Source organism: Panicum hallii, chromosome 9 (genome assembly GCF_002211085.1).
Source record: "Panicum hallii strain FIL2 chromosome 9, PHallii_v3.1, whole genome shotgun sequence".
In the NCBI taxonomy this organism is placed as follows: Eukaryota; Viridiplantae; Streptophyta; class Magnoliopsida; order Poales; family Poaceae; genus Panicum; species Panicum hallii.
In genome coordinates, this window is record NC_038050.1 from 73,786,635 (window position 1) to 73,801,663 (window position 15,029).

A 15,029-nucleotide genomic window follows, 5' to 3' on the forward strand; every position below is an offset into this window, starting at 1 on the left:
ATATCTACATGGAAACAGAATCAGGTGCTGCAAATCCAAAGGGTGATGAGGTGCTGGGCTAGATTTTTTTTCTTTTTTTTTGAAAGGTGGTGCTGGGACTGGGATAGATCATAAATGGATGGCTATTCCTCCACTCCTCCAGCAACACAAGAAGAATGGAATGAAATGCTGTATATCATGGCCAGAATGGAAGCATGACAAGGCCTCTTGCAGGGTGGCCCACCCAACCCAAAGTCCCCCTGCTTGCAGTGCTGCATCCTAAGTACACTTGTTTATTTCACGTATACAAGGCATGGCACTAGTGATCATGCCACCATGCCATGAATCCACTACTGGACTTGAAATGGAATGCACCCGAGTGCAAATCCACAATATACACCACCTGCAAGAGCAGGGAGGGACTACCACAATATGATTATGATCCATCACAACGCCGGCGAGTAAAGCACGGCACTGTCACCCTCCATCAGCCCCAGCGCTTCCCTGGCGCTGTGCCAAGTCACACCTAGCAAACCAGAAATGCTCCACTGGAGGGTCTTATCCGATGACTTGTCTGCCAGGTAAGGCACGATGTACTTCTTCATGTCACCTTTGGAGATACCCAGGTGACCCCCCGCCACAGAGATGAATTTTACTCGCCCTGCTTCATCCAACGTCTTCAAACCAATCCAGTCTTCCTCGTACAGCTTTGTCTGTACACACAGTTTGCCATCGTAAGCGACTTAAAAGTCACCAAATCACACCATCAGATTCCATTCTACCTTCTGAGGGGGTAAAACTGGATCAAAGGCTCCATCAGGATAGTAACCAAACCACGCGGTTTCCCGAGGTATCAAAACTGCATCATCCTGAAACTGCAAAAGAAAAAAAAGATATATTGGTCACATTTGAGATTGTTCAAGGAATTATGCTATAGTACTATGGCATAAAATAGTATTTCATGCTGCACTATGTTGCATTGTACTTTGAACTATGGTTTCTACCTACTTCCTGCCACCATAAGCGCAGAACACTGCTACTATCCTGGAACTTTGGTCAGAATCAATTTTGGACAATGCCAAGCTTACCATGATCAGTACCAAATTCTCTAGGCTGCTGAACCTTTCCTTGTAGGTAGCATTTCTTTTATCTGGAATTTCATTGTTAAGTTTTGGAAGAAACCTGCAACTCTTCAAATAATCTGCCATGTCCTGGAAAATAGTTTTAGTAACATTCACCAGAAACATTCCCATCAGAGACACATTCTTACCACTAACAGTAAGAGATAACCACACAAAAAAATTTACCATCCAGGGAAAAAATAGAACCTCAGGCTTACCACATGGTTATAAACTCTCAAGTTAATCAATTATAAAAGAAAATGACCAAACTAGTTATTCAGCATTACATAGCTAGCTATCCTGTAGCCTTCATAAGCATCTTCACTGGTGCACGCAACTGATTAGTCAAACACTAGGGGGGTGATTGGTTCCCTGCATTTCTGGGAACCAGGCCCGCTGGATGCACGTAAACGTTGATTGGTTGCCTGGAGGAGGTACTCGGCCTGGCTCCGCTGGTGCAAAAGCGGCACCGCAGCCTGGCTCGCGGGGTACAGAAAGTTTGCTCGTTTCTCCCAAGCCTGGCTGGCGCGATGCAAGGTGAGTTCTCAGCAAACACGCAGACAACCAAAAGTCAGCTGCATGAGCTAACTGTGCAGGTAACCAAACAATTTCACTAGCTAGCCTGGCTGCGTGAAAACGGAAACCAAACAAAGGCCCCCTGCACCTCGAAAGCCTGGCCGGCAGGAACCTGCATTGCTGGTACGAGCCAGGCTGCAGTGGGAAGGAAACCAATCAGACCCTAGTTTATCCTCGAGAGTTGAGTCACCTCTACCTCTAAGAGCAACATATACAGTGAGTGGCTTATAAATGTGATTACTTTCAGCCCTATATGGTGTGCAGTACCAGTAGACTGACCAGTACAACAAGCAAGTCAAAATAAATCCTTAAGTCCAACAATAAAGTACATGTCAACCAAACAACATAAAAAGTGCATTCCTCATTATCAGAAATATGCTCAAAAGGTACATAATACTCACAGTTGGGATTTTGAGGTAACCACTAGGTGCAAGGTGTTCCTGTAATTCACCATGTCTCAAGTTATCCCCCAAAAAATAAATATTTAAAAGCGTTCACCATGACAAAAAACCATTTTGACTGAAGCCAAGATATACAAACCTGCACATAGTCTGAGTAGATCTCCAATTTAATCAGCGCATCGACAATAATGCAAAAAATACCAGACTGCAAATATACAGATGTTAACTGAATTATACGAGCTGCCATAGAATATTTAAATGTCAAAAACATAAGTACATTTAAACATTAATGGCATTAGTCTCAGCCAGTATATTTTATTTATTTTTTTATGAACTGTATAAGTCATCACAACAAAGGCACGCAAGTGTATTCAATGACACGAGTTTATCACTATATCATCGATTATTGGTTAAAACTTGGCACAACAAACTGCATATAAATTTGAGATAATTAGATTAACTTACACCACAAAGCGGTACTGAAGCAGTACCAGCATGAGGACCTCCGAGAGAGATGAAATTCTTGACCTGTTGGCAGTTGGATCAGGAACCATACCATATTGCATATGAAATTGGTAGAAACTATAAGTGCATACAAGACAGATTAACCATCCACCTGGCCAATTCCCTACATTAGTTTGATGGAGGCTAAATAAAATAGAATTTGAACTGCATTCATTTTGTTTATACTTTTATGTTCCTATTTTAGGAAAACTCACAGGTGGTCCATCATCACAATACTCAACCACTGCTCGACCAATCAAGTTCCCCTGCAAGGACACAAAGAGAGAAAGGGTTTTAGTATATCAGTTACACCAAGTCACCAACTAGAGCAAGAATTAAATAAAAAAGTAATGAAAATAAGCTAATAAGTTAATCCCTCATTCCCAGATTCCCTCCCTCTCTTCCTCTCATAGGCGAGGCGGTAACAAAGGAAATGTTTATTCACAACCGGTATATGTTCCTTTTAATACTATGTAAAACAAAATGAACTACAGCACAATTAAAGTGTTTGTCGGTGAAAACCAAAGCTAAAATGTTTACAAGCATGTAAAGTAGCTGGTATGTCCTGTGCATTTTTAAGATGATGCAGTAACTAACATCATGTAAGAGTGGCAGAAATATGAGATGGATTGGGAATTTAAAAGTAAGGAACGTCCTAAGACTGGAAACAAGACAGCAGCACATGAGCATACCTGAGACAGACCAACTATGTTGTAGCCGCTTCTCAGCTGCTCCATTTCCTTGACCTTGAAAAATAGAGGTGCCAGTGGTGACTAACAGTTTTTAGCAACTCATCAAACTGTGCAAGATGGAATTATATAGTGAGAAAACACCTTGTTGCATATGATGTCAGCCTGCGGACAGGAAACAGGCGCATGTGTTAGTGAACCTAGAAACGTTTAACAAGAAGAAAGAAAATGAAGAAAGTGAACGTGTGCCTTCCTAGTAAAAAGAAAAGAAAAGAAAGAAAAAAAGAGAACCTGTTGTTGAAGAGGCATGACCCAAGAGTCCCATGTTCCGCTCCCGATTTCTCTGGGGGAAAGAAAGGATGCGGTCAGTCGTATCTCGTATAGACCCATTAGAGCAGGCAGTGGGATGAGGAGAAAGAAAGAGTTAGCGGGCAAATAGCAGAGTACAGGCAGTGGCCGTCGGAGCCGGACCATTCGGCGAGAAGTTTTGTGAACTGGGCGACGCCATGGTTGGCGCACTGGTCCCCAATCCCTGCGATTCCAGTGGCAATCCGTCAGCAGGATGGATGGGTAGATGTGTGTGGGCATCGAATCAATCATCATATCTAAGCCTGTTGCAGAGGAGAGGAGAGCCCAATTTTCTCTTAAGCAAGGGCCTACCGTGCAGGACGATGAAGGGCAGGGCGGAGGTCCGCGCCGCCGCCACGAGCAGGGGGAGGAGGACGACGACGACGGCCGCGGCGGCTCTCTGCATCGCCATTCTTCCTCTTCCGTCGGCGGGGTCCGTCCGATTCCGATTCCACCAAAGCTAGCTGCCCGCTGGCGGACCTGGCCAAGAACTTCCCCTCTTTGACAAGCAACTGCAAGGGACGTGGGTCCACAAGGCAGTGACCCATCGTAGATTGTCAAGGGCACACTCCGGAAGATGACAAAAATTTGGTCGTAGCAAGAGTTGTACGGCGCCGCTATAGCACCGTGATTTAAAAGATAGAATTTGTATATAAGATCACATTTAAAATCGAGACAGAGTTCTGAATTCGAGTAAAGTACATTGCCGGTCTTCAAACTTAGTTAGGGTGCCATTTCGGTCCCTAAATTTTTAAAATGCATATTTAGATCCTCAAACTTACTAATTGTATCACGTGTGAAGCCGAATCATTATTTTTTAAGTTATAAAGTGAAAGTATTTAACTTATATGGAGCTTACATGTGGGGTCCAAAATTTACTTCTGAAATTTTCTGCTGAACTCTTATATTTTCAAAAAATTCAAAAAGATATCAAAATTTTGTTTCAAAACTCTATGCCGAATATTTTCTTTGCCAATATTTCCTCCAAATTTTTTTTTAATTTTCTACCTTTTACACATTTGATTATATAAGTTTCTTGTTTTGCAATTTTTCTATACAAATCTATTGTATTTGAATATATCCGTACAAGTAAATTGGTATGAATTATTTTTGTGAGTATAATTTTATATTTGGGTAAATTATATAACTTTTGATTTAGTTTAAACAACTGTGATTTGGACCTTACGTGATATAATTAGTAAATTTAGGATCTAAATGTCCATTTTATTTTGAAAATTTGGAAACCAGGATGACATCCCGAGCCAAGTTCGAGGGCTGGCGGTGCATTTTACTCTCTAAATTCTGATGAATCCAGGCACTCAACGGACAGACACAGCAGCAAGTTGATGTTGATACTATACACACATCTGGAAAACCATTTCAATCTCCATCAATTAATTTTTGTACAGAAGAAATCACTCACACACACCATCACCGATTCACCGTACAAAGTCAAACAAAAAGAAAACAGGTCAGATGAGATGACCTCACTACTCAGACAGTATGTCACACCATTCTCACTACAGCATATTACCCACACGTGCGTGCGTGCGCGCACAGCCATGATATGCAGGCTAACCTGGCCTTTGCCACATGATACCACAAATACAATTATCATCACATTATACCCTTCTACACGAACTGATAACAGCAACATCAATCAATCAATCATTCATCACCACCGAACGACTAGCGAGCCACCTTGGAGGTCTGAAGTTTTGACAGCAGGTACCATCACCAGATCATCAGCGCTACCAAAGAACCTGCCTCTGATCCTCAGCAGACAACCCAAAAGGCAATGCTTACAATCGATGGAGAATAGAGGCAGTCAATTAGAAGCTATCCCTGCCAGGAGTAAATGTCTTGTCTCTTGAAGATACAACGTCGCTGTTTGGCGTTCTTAGAAGTTGGTCTAAGTCATCTTCATCACTTCCCTCAACAATCGACGCGTTGGACCCCAAGCCATCATCTGCAGCGATGGCAACAAACAAAGACATATCCAGTTTCAGGATGGATTTCAGCAAGTGTCATGTGATTCAGAGTAGCCAAGTAATGAGCAAAGCTCATATGGGTCTTTAGTATTTAATTTTGAAATGAAAGAAGATACAATTAAAACAACTTCCTAGCAGTTCTATGTTGGTAACTTGGTTCATCATCTTCCACCAGATACGGAAAGAAAGTAAGACAACTTGTTCACAATTCCAGGTTGTTCCGATATCTTCATTGAAATGACCAGATAAATTAGAGATAATTCATGTTATCCTCATTTAACTGAACACAGCCACTTATGCAATGCAATTCACAGCAGCAGCAAATTGGGGGACGACACAAACTTTGATCAAATGGCATAGGTTCTGTAAGGTCGAATTCCAACCATCAGTTAAACAGGGATGCAGGCACAGTACCAGAAAAATCAGGATGCGCGTTTACATCTCTGACTGCTGAAACCTTGATGCTCTCTGGCAATACGCAGTTGAAGAATGAGCCTGCGGTTCCAACACAGCAAAGAATCAGCATGATGAAGGAGCAAGAGATTATGAGTGTGTCTGTTGTGGAAGAATCGTAACCTAATCTGGCGAGTCGATTGACCCACCCGGGCACTGGCTTGCGGGTCAAACGCTGGCAGACATCAGCTGTAAAATGATTGCAGTTCTTGACAATGAGATGATAAGTGTCGCCATGGTAATCCTCAGCGAGATCCTCTATGCAGGTGCGGACTTGCGAAGGGGACATATCGGTTGTACCGACGCAGACTGAGCGTCTGAAGATAAAGCCCGGACAGCTTTTGGGTTCTACTTGGAAGACTCCGCTGGTTGGGTATTCATGAGCTCCAAAACCATACTCCATGCCGTGCACTGCCAAATATAAGGGCCGTTGGTGCGGAGAGTTGCCGAATATAAGAGCAGTAGTAGTAGTAACAGAAGTGGTAGGTGCAATCAAGGGAGATTAAAACATGCTATATAGGTGGCTTGGGTGAGTACTGAGTACAGTACAGCAAGAGGTCCCGTAAAGAAGGTGGTTGTCCTTCGACACGTACTACTGTCTGTAGGCATAATCCGTCCGTGCTGCAGCCAGCAGTTCTCAATTAGCAGAGCGGTGGAAGAAGGACAAGGAGTGGTTTACCTTCGATCCCCGAGTGGAAGATGCCGAGCCCGAACCAGTAGAGGTAGTGGTTGAGAGGGGAGATGTCGTAGATGTTGAGGTACACCGCGGCCGCCGTGGGAGGCGGAGGAGGAGGAGGCTCCTCGATGCTGCTGCTGCTGGTGGGCTTGGCGGATGAGGAGGCGGAGGACCAGGACGCCGGCAGCACCCGCATGGCGCAGGCCGCGGGAGACGAAGGCAGATCTGGCGCGGCCTCGGCCGGGAATTGAGGAAGCAAGACCAAGCGAAGCAGCAGCAAATTGGGGACCCGAGCAGGTAGCGGCGCTGCTCCTCCTTCTCGATCGCAAGCAAGAGAAGTCGCCGGCGGCCGCCCCGTCTCTCGCGCTCGTCTCCGCTGGCAGAGGCAGCAGGCAGGGAGGAAGAAGGGGGGGGAGGCTGAATTGGGCTGTCTGTCCCTCTCGGCTCGGGGAGGAAGGATGATGGGTGGCCCGGCCCACCTCCTCGCCGTGCCGTCGCGGCCAGGCCACGCTCGTTCATGCATCGATTGGCTCCTGCGCTGACTTGCTGACCCTACCATCCGAACATTACGGTACCATACTCTCGTGTAATCAGTAATAATACGATAGATTTTTCTCCTTTTCTTCATCTTATACTGAGGTACTATTATGACAAGACAAATCATAACTGAATGAATCAGACGGTGTAGTGCTGGTTGTGGTTGTTGATGTCGTCCAGGTCGAGGCCTTTCAGCTTCACCACCGACTCCACCTTGCCCTTGAGGGTGTGCAGCTCCCGGAGCCGGGCGATCTCGGCGCGCCGCCGGGCCTCCTCCGCCATCAGGCCCAGCTGCTCCCCGGATGACGACGCGGCTGCTCCGGCAGGGGGCCCGAGCCCGTGCAGGGTCCGCTGCTCGTGGGCCCAGGCCGCCTCGCGGGCCTCCTTGCCGAAGTCCTTGCGGCTCGTGAAGGCCACCTTGTGGTCGATCACCAGGCTCCAGGCCCGGCCGCTCAGCCCATAGCGCACGCCGAACTTGATGGGGTCCAGCAGCAGGTACACCGCGATGTTGTACACCCAGATGGCGCCCGTCCAGCGCCACCCGATGCCCTTGATGCCGGCGAGCTCCCAGCTCACCATGGCGGCCAGCACCGAGGCCACCAGCTGCGCCACCACGAAGGCGCCCATCAGAAGCAGGCCCGGCCTCTCCAGGAAGGACCAGCCCCTCGACCGGGTCACGAATATCAGCGCCTGGCTGATGGTGCTCACTTGGAGGTAGACGGCGGAGGCCAGCCTCTCCATGTTGTCGGCGATCGCATCCCTGTCCTGCTTGTCTCCCATCTCCCTCCTCAGCTTGTCGATGTTCAGGCTCCGAACGTCGAAAACCCTCTGCAACAATTCCATTCCATCACTGCACGTTTGCCTGTCTGCCTGCCTGTCGAAAACCCTAAACCCTAACAATTATATATATCTTTCTATATCTGCAATTAGATAGTAACCACCTACCACGAAGAACTCCGTCTTATAGGCTGCCCAGAAGAAGAGCACCGTCGTCACAGCCAGGTAAGCCCCGATGATCACTCCCGTTGCAAATATCTCCGCTAGCTTCCAGCTGTCCGGGTGGGGAGATGGCTTCACCTTGTCTTTGGAGATGGTCATAATGGTTCCTGAACAAGGCCGGCAGGCATATAACTCAGCACCTAACAACAATCTCTCTTAACTATGCATGTAGTAGTAGGAATTATCAAATCAATCAAGGAACCAGCAGCCGTCTTATTACCATCGTTAAGAATTGCTATCACGAGAACCAGCATCGGAGGGAAGTCAAACTTCCAAAAGCACGCCAAGAGCAAAAACCCAAGCTGCGCGGACAAGAACATGCATAAATGATACTAGCTACTTTGCCAATCACAACATCTACTTTGTCTATTGTAGGCCAGATGAACTTACCACAATACGTATGGTTATAGACACAGCATATATCTGCACCAAAAATAAATAAAGATCAGGCAGCAGCAAATAACAATATTCAAAATTATTTCTATGGTGGACTTACAGTATAGTTTTTCATTCTTTGGAAAATTGCCCGACTAGTCAGCACTGCACTGATGATCACACTCAATCCAGGTTCTGTCAGAACTATGTCGGAGGCACCTCGAGCAGCATCAGTAGCATCGGCCACAGCAATTCCAATATCTGCTATCTTCAGAGCAGGTGCATCATTGACTCCATCTCCAGTCATCCCACATATGTGCTTTCTGGCTTGCAGCCTCTGCACAATCTCGTATTTATGCTCTGTCAAAGGAAACTAATTAGATGAAGGAACACCATGATGCAATAGATAGTTAACGCTCACCTGGAAAAACTCCAGCAAACCCATCCGCTTGCTCAATCAACTCGTCCACTGGTAGGACTGCTATGTCACCTTTTTTGTCACCCAGCAATGATGAAGAAGGATACATGTTTGTTCCCATTCCTAGCCTCCGGCCAGTCTCCTTAGCTATAGCCAACTGATCACCTGAAAATGTTTAGGTGGAAATGCAGGGAAAACATCACAATCTCTAGATGATAGCCAAATATGCTTTTTAGAATTTAAGGTAAATTTGTGCAATGTCCACATACAGTAAAGCATTCTAATTGACTGCTCCCATCATCAACTAGACGTGTGCACATATTCTAACTCCATAAATTAAGTAATTCCTTGCTGTTCAGCAGATACTAAATGGTGCATAAAAAGAGGCACCTGTAATCATTTTCACACTGACTCCAAGGTCAAGAGCTCTGCGTATGGTTTCAGCACTATCATGACGGGGAGGATCAAAGAGCGGGAGAAGACCAACAAATTGCCAAGGCCCTCCAGGACTTTCCTTGGTCCCTTCAGGTACTTCCTATATGACGAAAGAATTTAATTAGGTTTTGTTCTGTACATGGACAAGCATGCTGTAGCATACTAGCACCTGATAGGCAACAGCAAGCGACCGCAGCCCTCTCTCGGCGTAATTGCCAATAGCATGATGGACCTTTCTTTCAATCTCAGACTTGTTCGAGGCTAGATTCAGAATCTGCAAGACATATATCTTAAGCAAGCAAAATATGATGCAGGAGTCTACATTCCTCCATTTGCCTTTTTTTCTGTAGCAGTAGTAAGTTTCATGCACAAGTCATCTAACCATAAATTCAAGTAGCAAAGTATAGATTACCATAATTGGCTACCATGCACTTCAAACTGTCCACACACTACGGTTTCTACACTTTGTTCAGGTATTATTTTGGTATTAAAAAGAATTAAATTATTTAATATATATACCTGTTCAGGAGCACCTTTGCTAACCCTATGCATTTTGCCCCCAGCATCTAAGTATGTGAGTGCTGTCCTCTTGTCAGTTGGATTAAATGGGAGGAAATGAACTTCTTGAATGCCGGCACGTGCCTAGAAGTAGGCAGAAGAGAATAATAAGGTAAATGAAATTAAGAAGAAACAAGTGATGCCAACAACATTGCTCGTTAGATGGCTTTTTTCTGTTACACATGGAAACTTATGAATGCAAGTGCTATGAGCTGTCAAACTCAGAAATGCTTGTTCAAAATTGATGCTACCTCCAGCTATGTGTTACCAGAAGTTGTTAGATCCTACCAAGGCAAGAAATTGAACATACAGCTCATATGATGAACGGATACCTCTTATCCAAATTAGATTTTGTCCTAGAATGTGTGCAGCCAAACTTCTAAAACTTAATTGTACTAATGTGATGTCCTAAACAAGTAAATCAGACCAGAAGTAGACTATACACTTGAAATTATATGCAACCATTTTGTGAATCGTAAATATGTCAGCACTTTGAGTGTTTAGCTCCTTCCCTACTTGAGTGATGAAAACAGCCAACAATCATCTGAACAGGCATAAATTATAAAAATGTATGAGAGAGGAGAGTTTTCTACCTCTTTTGGATCTGGCAACATTGAAATAATAGCAAAATCAATAGCATCTTGATTCTCTAGTCTAGAAGCCCTTGCAGCCATTAAGACAATGTCATCCTTTTCCATACCTCTAGCAAAAACCTACAGAAACTTTCAATGTTTTAGCAATCAGTGTCATCACTATTGGCATGGAAAAAAGTGCAGAACTGCCAATATGCTCATAGTCATGGTACGACAGCAAATAAGACCGGATTGATTTGCCCACACAGCTTAAGAGGAACCATTTCAGTAGGTGGCAGGTGTGGATCCCAGGTTTGAGTCCTTTCGGGAGGCTATTTCTTCTTGATAACAATGACTCCTACTTCCTCCTATGTTGGTCGACTGTTTTTAGAGGAACCATTTAAGAGTTGAAACTGTGTGAAGATGTTTCATTTCTTTAACCTTCTTCGCAAATGGGAGGAAAACAAAGAGGGAATGCATGAAGAAAGCATAACGAGCTTGAATCTGCTTTATGTTTGAAATTTAGTACATATAGCAAAGAACAGAAAAAATTATTAGCGAAGTTGGCTAGTTGCAAATCCTTGTTTTTTCTCCTTGGTGTGTCACCATTAAATTAAGAGAATAACTAGAGTTATCTTAAGTAGTACAACATTCAGATGATATAACCTCAATTAGATTCTTGTCAACACTTAGTTTGTTGAGTGTCAGTGTTCCTGTCTTGTCACTACAAAGGACATCCATTCCAGCCATTTCTTCTATGGCAGTCATCCTCTTGGTAATAGCACCCTGCAAACAACCAAAGGGGAGAAAAAGTCACTTTAAAGAACCCAGTTGCCCAGCTAATTTTCCACCAGAGAACTCTGATCAAACCTGCTGCGCTAGTTTGTGTGATCCAATAGCCATAGTGACAGAAAGAACTGTAGGCATGGCAATGGGAATTCCTCCAATAAGAAGCACAAGAAGGTTATCAACGATCTGACGGTACCTTCTTGCGTGAATAGCGTACATCACGATTAACTCGATAGTCATTCCAGCAGCAATTGAGCAAATACAGAAGTTTCCTATTGATGTCAGAACCTAAAAGGCATCCATGAAATGCAGCCAAGATCACGTATCCGGCAATCAAAATATATTAAACAATTGGCTGTAGTGAAGTAACCCAATGATACAGGGAAAAAAAATAATGGAATAAGATGCAAAAATAGAACTGAAACCGGACAGATTAGGTGAAATTATAAATTTTCACCATGGTCGATAAAAGATAAGATAGGCTAAGCATAAAGACACTGGTTGCTGAAGTCTGACCTTCTGAAAGTGGCCAACATGACTAGTTGACTCAACTAGATGGGCTGCTTTTCCAAAGAAAGTATGGATTCCAGTGGCAATAACAACTGCTTCTATTTCACCTTGCTTACAGGTTGAACCAGAGTAGATTCCATCACCAGGGTGCTTGGTTACAGGTAGCGACTCTCCCGTAAGTGCAGACTGCAAAGTAACCCTTTATGGTTTCATTGATCGTGTTTTTATACCAGAATGATGCTCACTATATGAGAATAATTCGGCTTTAGCAGAAAAGCCGTAGGGAAATGCAGCATGCAGAGAGGAAGAGATTGAGCACGAGAAAGACCTGATCAATTTTTAGCGGATCTCCCTCGAGAAGACGCGCATCTGCTGGAATGATGTCTCCAAGTTTAATGCTGATTATGTCACCAGGAACCAGCAAAGACGCGTCCAGTTCACTCCAGGTTCCATCACGTAGAACCTAGAAAGGACGAAATGGTATTTGGAAGAAGGGGTGAAAGAAAGAAGAGAGCAGTATTTGGAAGAAGGGGTGAAAGAAAGAAGAGAGCAGTAGGTATGTTTTACCTTAGCTTTTGGGGCTAGGCGGGCCATGAGCGCAGCAGCAGCATTGCCAGCGTTGTTTTCCTCTATGAAGCTAATGGTGGAATTGATAATGAGCAGTAGCATGATTCCGACAAAGTCATTGTAGTCTATGCCCATTTTCTGCGTGAAGATAGATAAGGATGTAGAGTGGGGCGGCAAGAGTGAATAGTGAATAGTGTGGCGATGATTGATGATTACCTTTCCCCTAATATTTTCTCCTCCATGAGCAAGGGCGATGGCCATTATGGCTGCCGCCTCCATGACCCAGGAAAGGGGGTTCCACATGAAGCCCAGGAACTTGAGCACTTTGCTCTCCTGCAACATTACATTATATTGTTAAGGTGTTAGCTAGCGCTTGTCGTCTTGTTTGTCACTAGCTAGTAGCTACTAGACAGAAGCGGATGAAACGAAATGGATTACCTGCTTCTCTTCCAGCTTGTTGTAGCCAAAGACGTTGATCCTCTCCTGGGCGGCGTCGGCGGTGAGGCCCTCGCGAGTGCATTTGAGGTGCTCGAAGACCTCCTCCACTGGGATGTGCTCCTGCAATGCAATGGCGTTGTTAGCTACTCGTAATCTGATGGGGGCTAGGCAAATCTGAAAGGCTGAAACGCACCAGGTCGACGGTTTCGTTGCTGATGGCGTCCATGCCGAGGGCCTCCATGGAGGGGAATCAGCTGTGGCTGGCTCGATTCGATGGAATGGAGTTAGGCGGGCGGAGGGGAAGGGGAATATAAGGAGGCGGGAGGTGGATGGCGACGATCGAGAGGAGCGGGGCATGCGCAGCTCCGCCATTGGCCATCGGGCCTGGCTCCACTCCATCGAGGTGGATTTGGCTTTGCCGCCTGCCTCCGTCTAGGTCCCGCCGTCGCCGGGGCCTTCCCTTCCCACTCTGGCCCCTGGTCGATTCATTCCTTCCTTGGTCTCGCCGGAGAGATTGGAAAAGAAATTGGGGGAGTGGATTGGACTTGGAGAGGGAGGTACGGACGGAGTGGAGTGGAGTGCGACCGTACCGTCTCCTTCCCTTCCCACGACAAGCAAACCAAGCGAATTGAAATCGCGAGGAAGACGACGACGATGACGACATCAGGCGGCCGGTCAGGTCAACAAATTATTCCTCTCCTCTCCATCATCGTAATCTACTGATGACTGCTATTAAGTAGAGTGTCAGCTATCAAGCCGAGCCAAAACCACACTTAGCTGCTGACTGCTAATTTGATGCCAGCGCCAGAGATCTCCGTCCGTCAACAATACAACTAACTTGTATATTATCAAAAAAGAAAACAATACAACTAACTTGGAGCATGCAAGTCCTGCTCCAGTCTTGCTGCATTGTTTATGCTCAAGCTATCGCGCCAAGTCATTCAAATTCTGCACTTTTTTATTATTATTTTTTTCCCGAAAGAGACACTCACTGAAGTAGTGAAGTGCCTTAAATCTGATATACTACCCTGGTTTATTTATTTAAGGAAAACGAGGACAAGAAAATGTAGACCAATTAAGTTAATGGGCCGCTCCGGTGGGCATTTGCGCTAAACCATGCAAGCCCAACTCCTTCTGGGCCCTAGGAATTAACTCCCTCGTTTACATATATCGTACTAGGTTTTACTCTAATTTAAAACTAGCTAACTTCAACCAAATCTATATAAAAAAAATAATGATAATTATACTATCCAACATATGTACTTCAGAGTGAATTTAATAAAACAAATTTAATATTGTATATATTATTATTTTTTCTATAAATTTAATTAAAGTTGATCAAATTTAATTCAGAACGGTACGTATTATTAATGGGTGAGTAGCGAGCGGCGGTGGCCGCTGAAAAAGAGAGACAGCAAGAAGCTACGTGGCAGGAGTTGAGGCATCGGCGCTACCACGCGGAGGAGAGTCGTCGCCACGTCCCCCCCACTTGTCAGCGCGGCCTCCTTCCATGCATATATATGCCCACCGCTCGCTTGCTCATTTGGTCAATCGAGCAGCCATCCTGCTAACTAGTAACACAACAAACTTTATAAAGGACAAGAGTACGGCCGCCTTGTCGGAGAGCACTACATGAGGGGCCTCTACGGCGACGACGACTACCCCGGCCATCACGGCCAGCAGCAGCACCAGTCGGCGGCCGCGGCAGTAGCCAAGGTGCTGGCCGCCTTCTCCATGCTGCTGCTGTCGGGGCTGGCGCTGACGGCCACGGTGCTGGCGCTCATCGTGGCGACGCCGTTGCTGGTGATCTTCAGCCCAGTGCTGGTGCCGGCAGCCATCACGGTGGCGCTGCTCACGGCGGGCTTCGTGTCATCGGGAGGGTTCGGCACGGCGGCGGTGGGCGTGCTGGCGTGGATGTACCGGTACCTGAAGACGCCGGAGCAGCAGCAGCAGCAGCTTTCCAGCAAGGACTGGGCGCACCAACGCCTCGAGCAGGCACGCGCGCCCTGATCTCCTGTAATAGAAAGTTGCACGCAACGCATGTAGACTACTACTACCAGTCCCCAGTTCGGGTTGCGGCTGTCAGCAATAAC

At 45.6% G+C, this 15,029-nt stretch overlaps 4 protein-coding genes and 1 long non-coding RNA gene across 10 annotated transcripts; 2 read left to right on the top strand and 3 right to left on the bottom strand.

Moving 5' to 3' along the window:
- Positions 1 to 156: 156 nt before the first annotated feature.
- LOC112874932 (palmitoyl-protein thioesterase 1-like) lies at positions 157 to 4,127 on the bottom strand. 2 transcript variants are annotated; one of them, XM_025938541.1, is made up of 12 exons: positions 3,931 to 4,127; positions 3,718 to 3,802; positions 3,562 to 3,613; positions 3,415 to 3,435; positions 3,274 to 3,327; positions 2,797 to 2,847; positions 2,543 to 2,605; positions 2,217 to 2,282; positions 2,078 to 2,116; positions 1,068 to 1,190; positions 762 to 854; positions 157 to 692 (listed from the first exon to the last, which is right to left on the bottom strand). In XM_025938541.1, the coding sequence occupies exons 1-12, from the start codon at positions 4,028 to 4,030 to the stop codon at positions 426 to 428; spliced, it is 1,014 nt and encodes a 337-aa protein (XP_025794326.1). In that variant the 5' UTR covers positions 4,031 to 4,127; the 3' UTR covers positions 157 to 425. The 2 variants fall into 2 exon arrangements, with proteins under 2 accessions (XP_025794326.1, XP_025794327.1); XM_025938542.1 differs by lacking the exon at positions 3,931 to 4,127 and having other exon boundaries at positions 3,415 to 3,470; positions 3,718 to 3,782.
- An 844-nt stretch (positions 4,128 to 4,971) lies between these two features.
- Positions 4,972 to 7,290, bottom strand: LOC112874931 (deSI-like protein At4g17486). Of its 2 annotated transcripts, XM_025938539.1 has the most exons (4): positions 6,742 to 7,186; positions 6,186 to 6,473; positions 6,024 to 6,104; positions 4,972 to 5,587 (listed from the first exon to the last, which is right to left on the bottom strand). In XM_025938539.1, exons 1-4 carry the CDS (start codon positions 6,932 to 6,934, stop codon positions 5,451 to 5,453), a joined length of 699 nt encoding a protein of 232 aa, XP_025794324.1. In that variant the 5' UTR covers positions 6,935 to 7,186; the 3' UTR covers positions 4,972 to 5,450. The 2 variants fall into 2 exon arrangements, with proteins under 2 accessions (XP_025794324.1, XP_025794325.1); XM_025938540.1 differs by lacking the exons at positions 6,024 to 6,104; positions 6,186 to 6,473 and having other exon boundaries at positions 6,742 to 7,290.
- Positions 7,291 to 7,325: 35 nt separating this feature from the next.
- Positions 7,326 to 13,265, bottom strand: LOC112874920 (plasma membrane ATPase 1-like). Its single transcript, XM_025938516.1, has 18 exons — positions 13,130 to 13,265; positions 12,937 to 13,056; positions 12,715 to 12,831; positions 12,499 to 12,636; positions 12,260 to 12,394; positions 11,938 to 12,117; positions 11,503 to 11,709; positions 11,299 to 11,418; positions 10,654 to 10,773; positions 10,022 to 10,144; positions 9,672 to 9,776; positions 9,458 to 9,602; positions 9,071 to 9,232; positions 8,771 to 9,009; positions 8,665 to 8,697; positions 8,495 to 8,576; positions 8,221 to 8,381; positions 7,326 to 8,103 (listed from the first exon to the last, which is right to left on the bottom strand). The coding sequence occupies exons 1-18, from the start codon at positions 13,175 to 13,177 to the stop codon at positions 7,414 to 7,416; spliced, it is 2,925 nt and encodes a 974-aa protein (XP_025794301.1). The 5' UTR covers positions 13,178 to 13,265; the 3' UTR covers positions 7,326 to 7,413.
- On the top strand, positions 8,132 to 12,612 carry LOC112874944. Of its 4 annotated transcripts, XR_003225074.1 has the most exons (6): positions 8,132 to 8,277; positions 8,842 to 8,928; positions 9,430 to 9,595; positions 10,066 to 10,172; positions 12,050 to 12,106; positions 12,204 to 12,612. It is a non-coding gene; the product is annotated as an uncharacterized LOC112874944 (long non-coding RNA). The 4 variants fall into 4 exon arrangements; XR_003225076.1 differs by lacking the exon at positions 10,066 to 10,172 and having other exon boundaries at positions 12,201 to 12,612; XR_003225073.1 differs by lacking the exon at positions 10,066 to 10,172.
- A 217-nt stretch (positions 13,266 to 13,482) lies between the features above and the next one.
- Positions 13,483 to 14,982, top strand: LOC112874942 (oleosin 16 kDa-like). The gene is made up of 2 exons (XM_025938554.1): positions 13,483 to 13,615; positions 14,290 to 14,982. Exon 2 carries the CDS (start codon positions 14,569 to 14,571, stop codon positions 14,944 to 14,946), a length of 378 nt encoding a protein of 125 aa, XP_025794339.1. The 5' UTR covers positions 13,483 to 13,615; positions 14,290 to 14,568; the 3' UTR covers positions 14,947 to 14,982.
- Positions 14,983 to 15,029: the final 47 nt, after the last annotated feature.

Coding starts and splice junctions, on each gene's coding strand:
- LOC112874932 (XM_025938541.1), bottom strand. CDS start 4,030: ATGGCGATGCAGAGAGCCGCCGCGGCCGTCGTCGTCGTCCTCCTCCCC. Junction 3,614..3,717: donor GGCTCCGACGGCCACTGCCT/GTACTCTGCTAT, acceptor TCTTTCCCCCAG/AGAAATCGGGAGCGGAACAT. Junction 855..1,067: donor AGAATTTGGTACTGATCATG/GTAAGCTTGGCA, acceptor TTTCTTTTGCAG/TTTCAGGATGATGCAGTTTT.
- LOC112874931 (XM_025938539.1), bottom strand. CDS start 6,934: ATGCGGGTGCTGCCGGCGTCCTGGTCCTCCGCCTCCTCATCCGCCAAG. Junction 6,474..6,741: donor CTTCCACTCGGGGATCGAAG/GTAAACCACTCC, acceptor TATATTTGGCAG/TGCACGGCATGGAGTATGGT. Junction 6,105..6,185: donor CAATCGACTCGCCAGATTAG/GTTACGATTCTT, acceptor TTGGAACCGCAG/GCTCATTCTTCAACTGCGTA.
- LOC112874920 (XM_025938516.1), bottom strand. CDS start 13,177: ATGGAGGCCCTCGGCATGGACGCCATCAGCAACGAAACCGTCGACCTG. Junction 11,419..11,502: donor CACACAAACTAGCGCAGCAG/GTTTGATCAGAG, acceptor GGTTGTTTGCAG/GGTGCTATTACCAAGAGGAT. Junction 8,382..8,494: donor GATAGCAATTCTTAACGATG/GTAATAAGACGG, acceptor GGCCTTGTTCAG/GAACCATTATGACCATCTCC.
- LOC112874942 (XM_025938554.1), top strand. CDS start 14,569: ATGAGGGGCCTCTACGGCGACGACGACTACCCCGGCCATCACGGCCAG.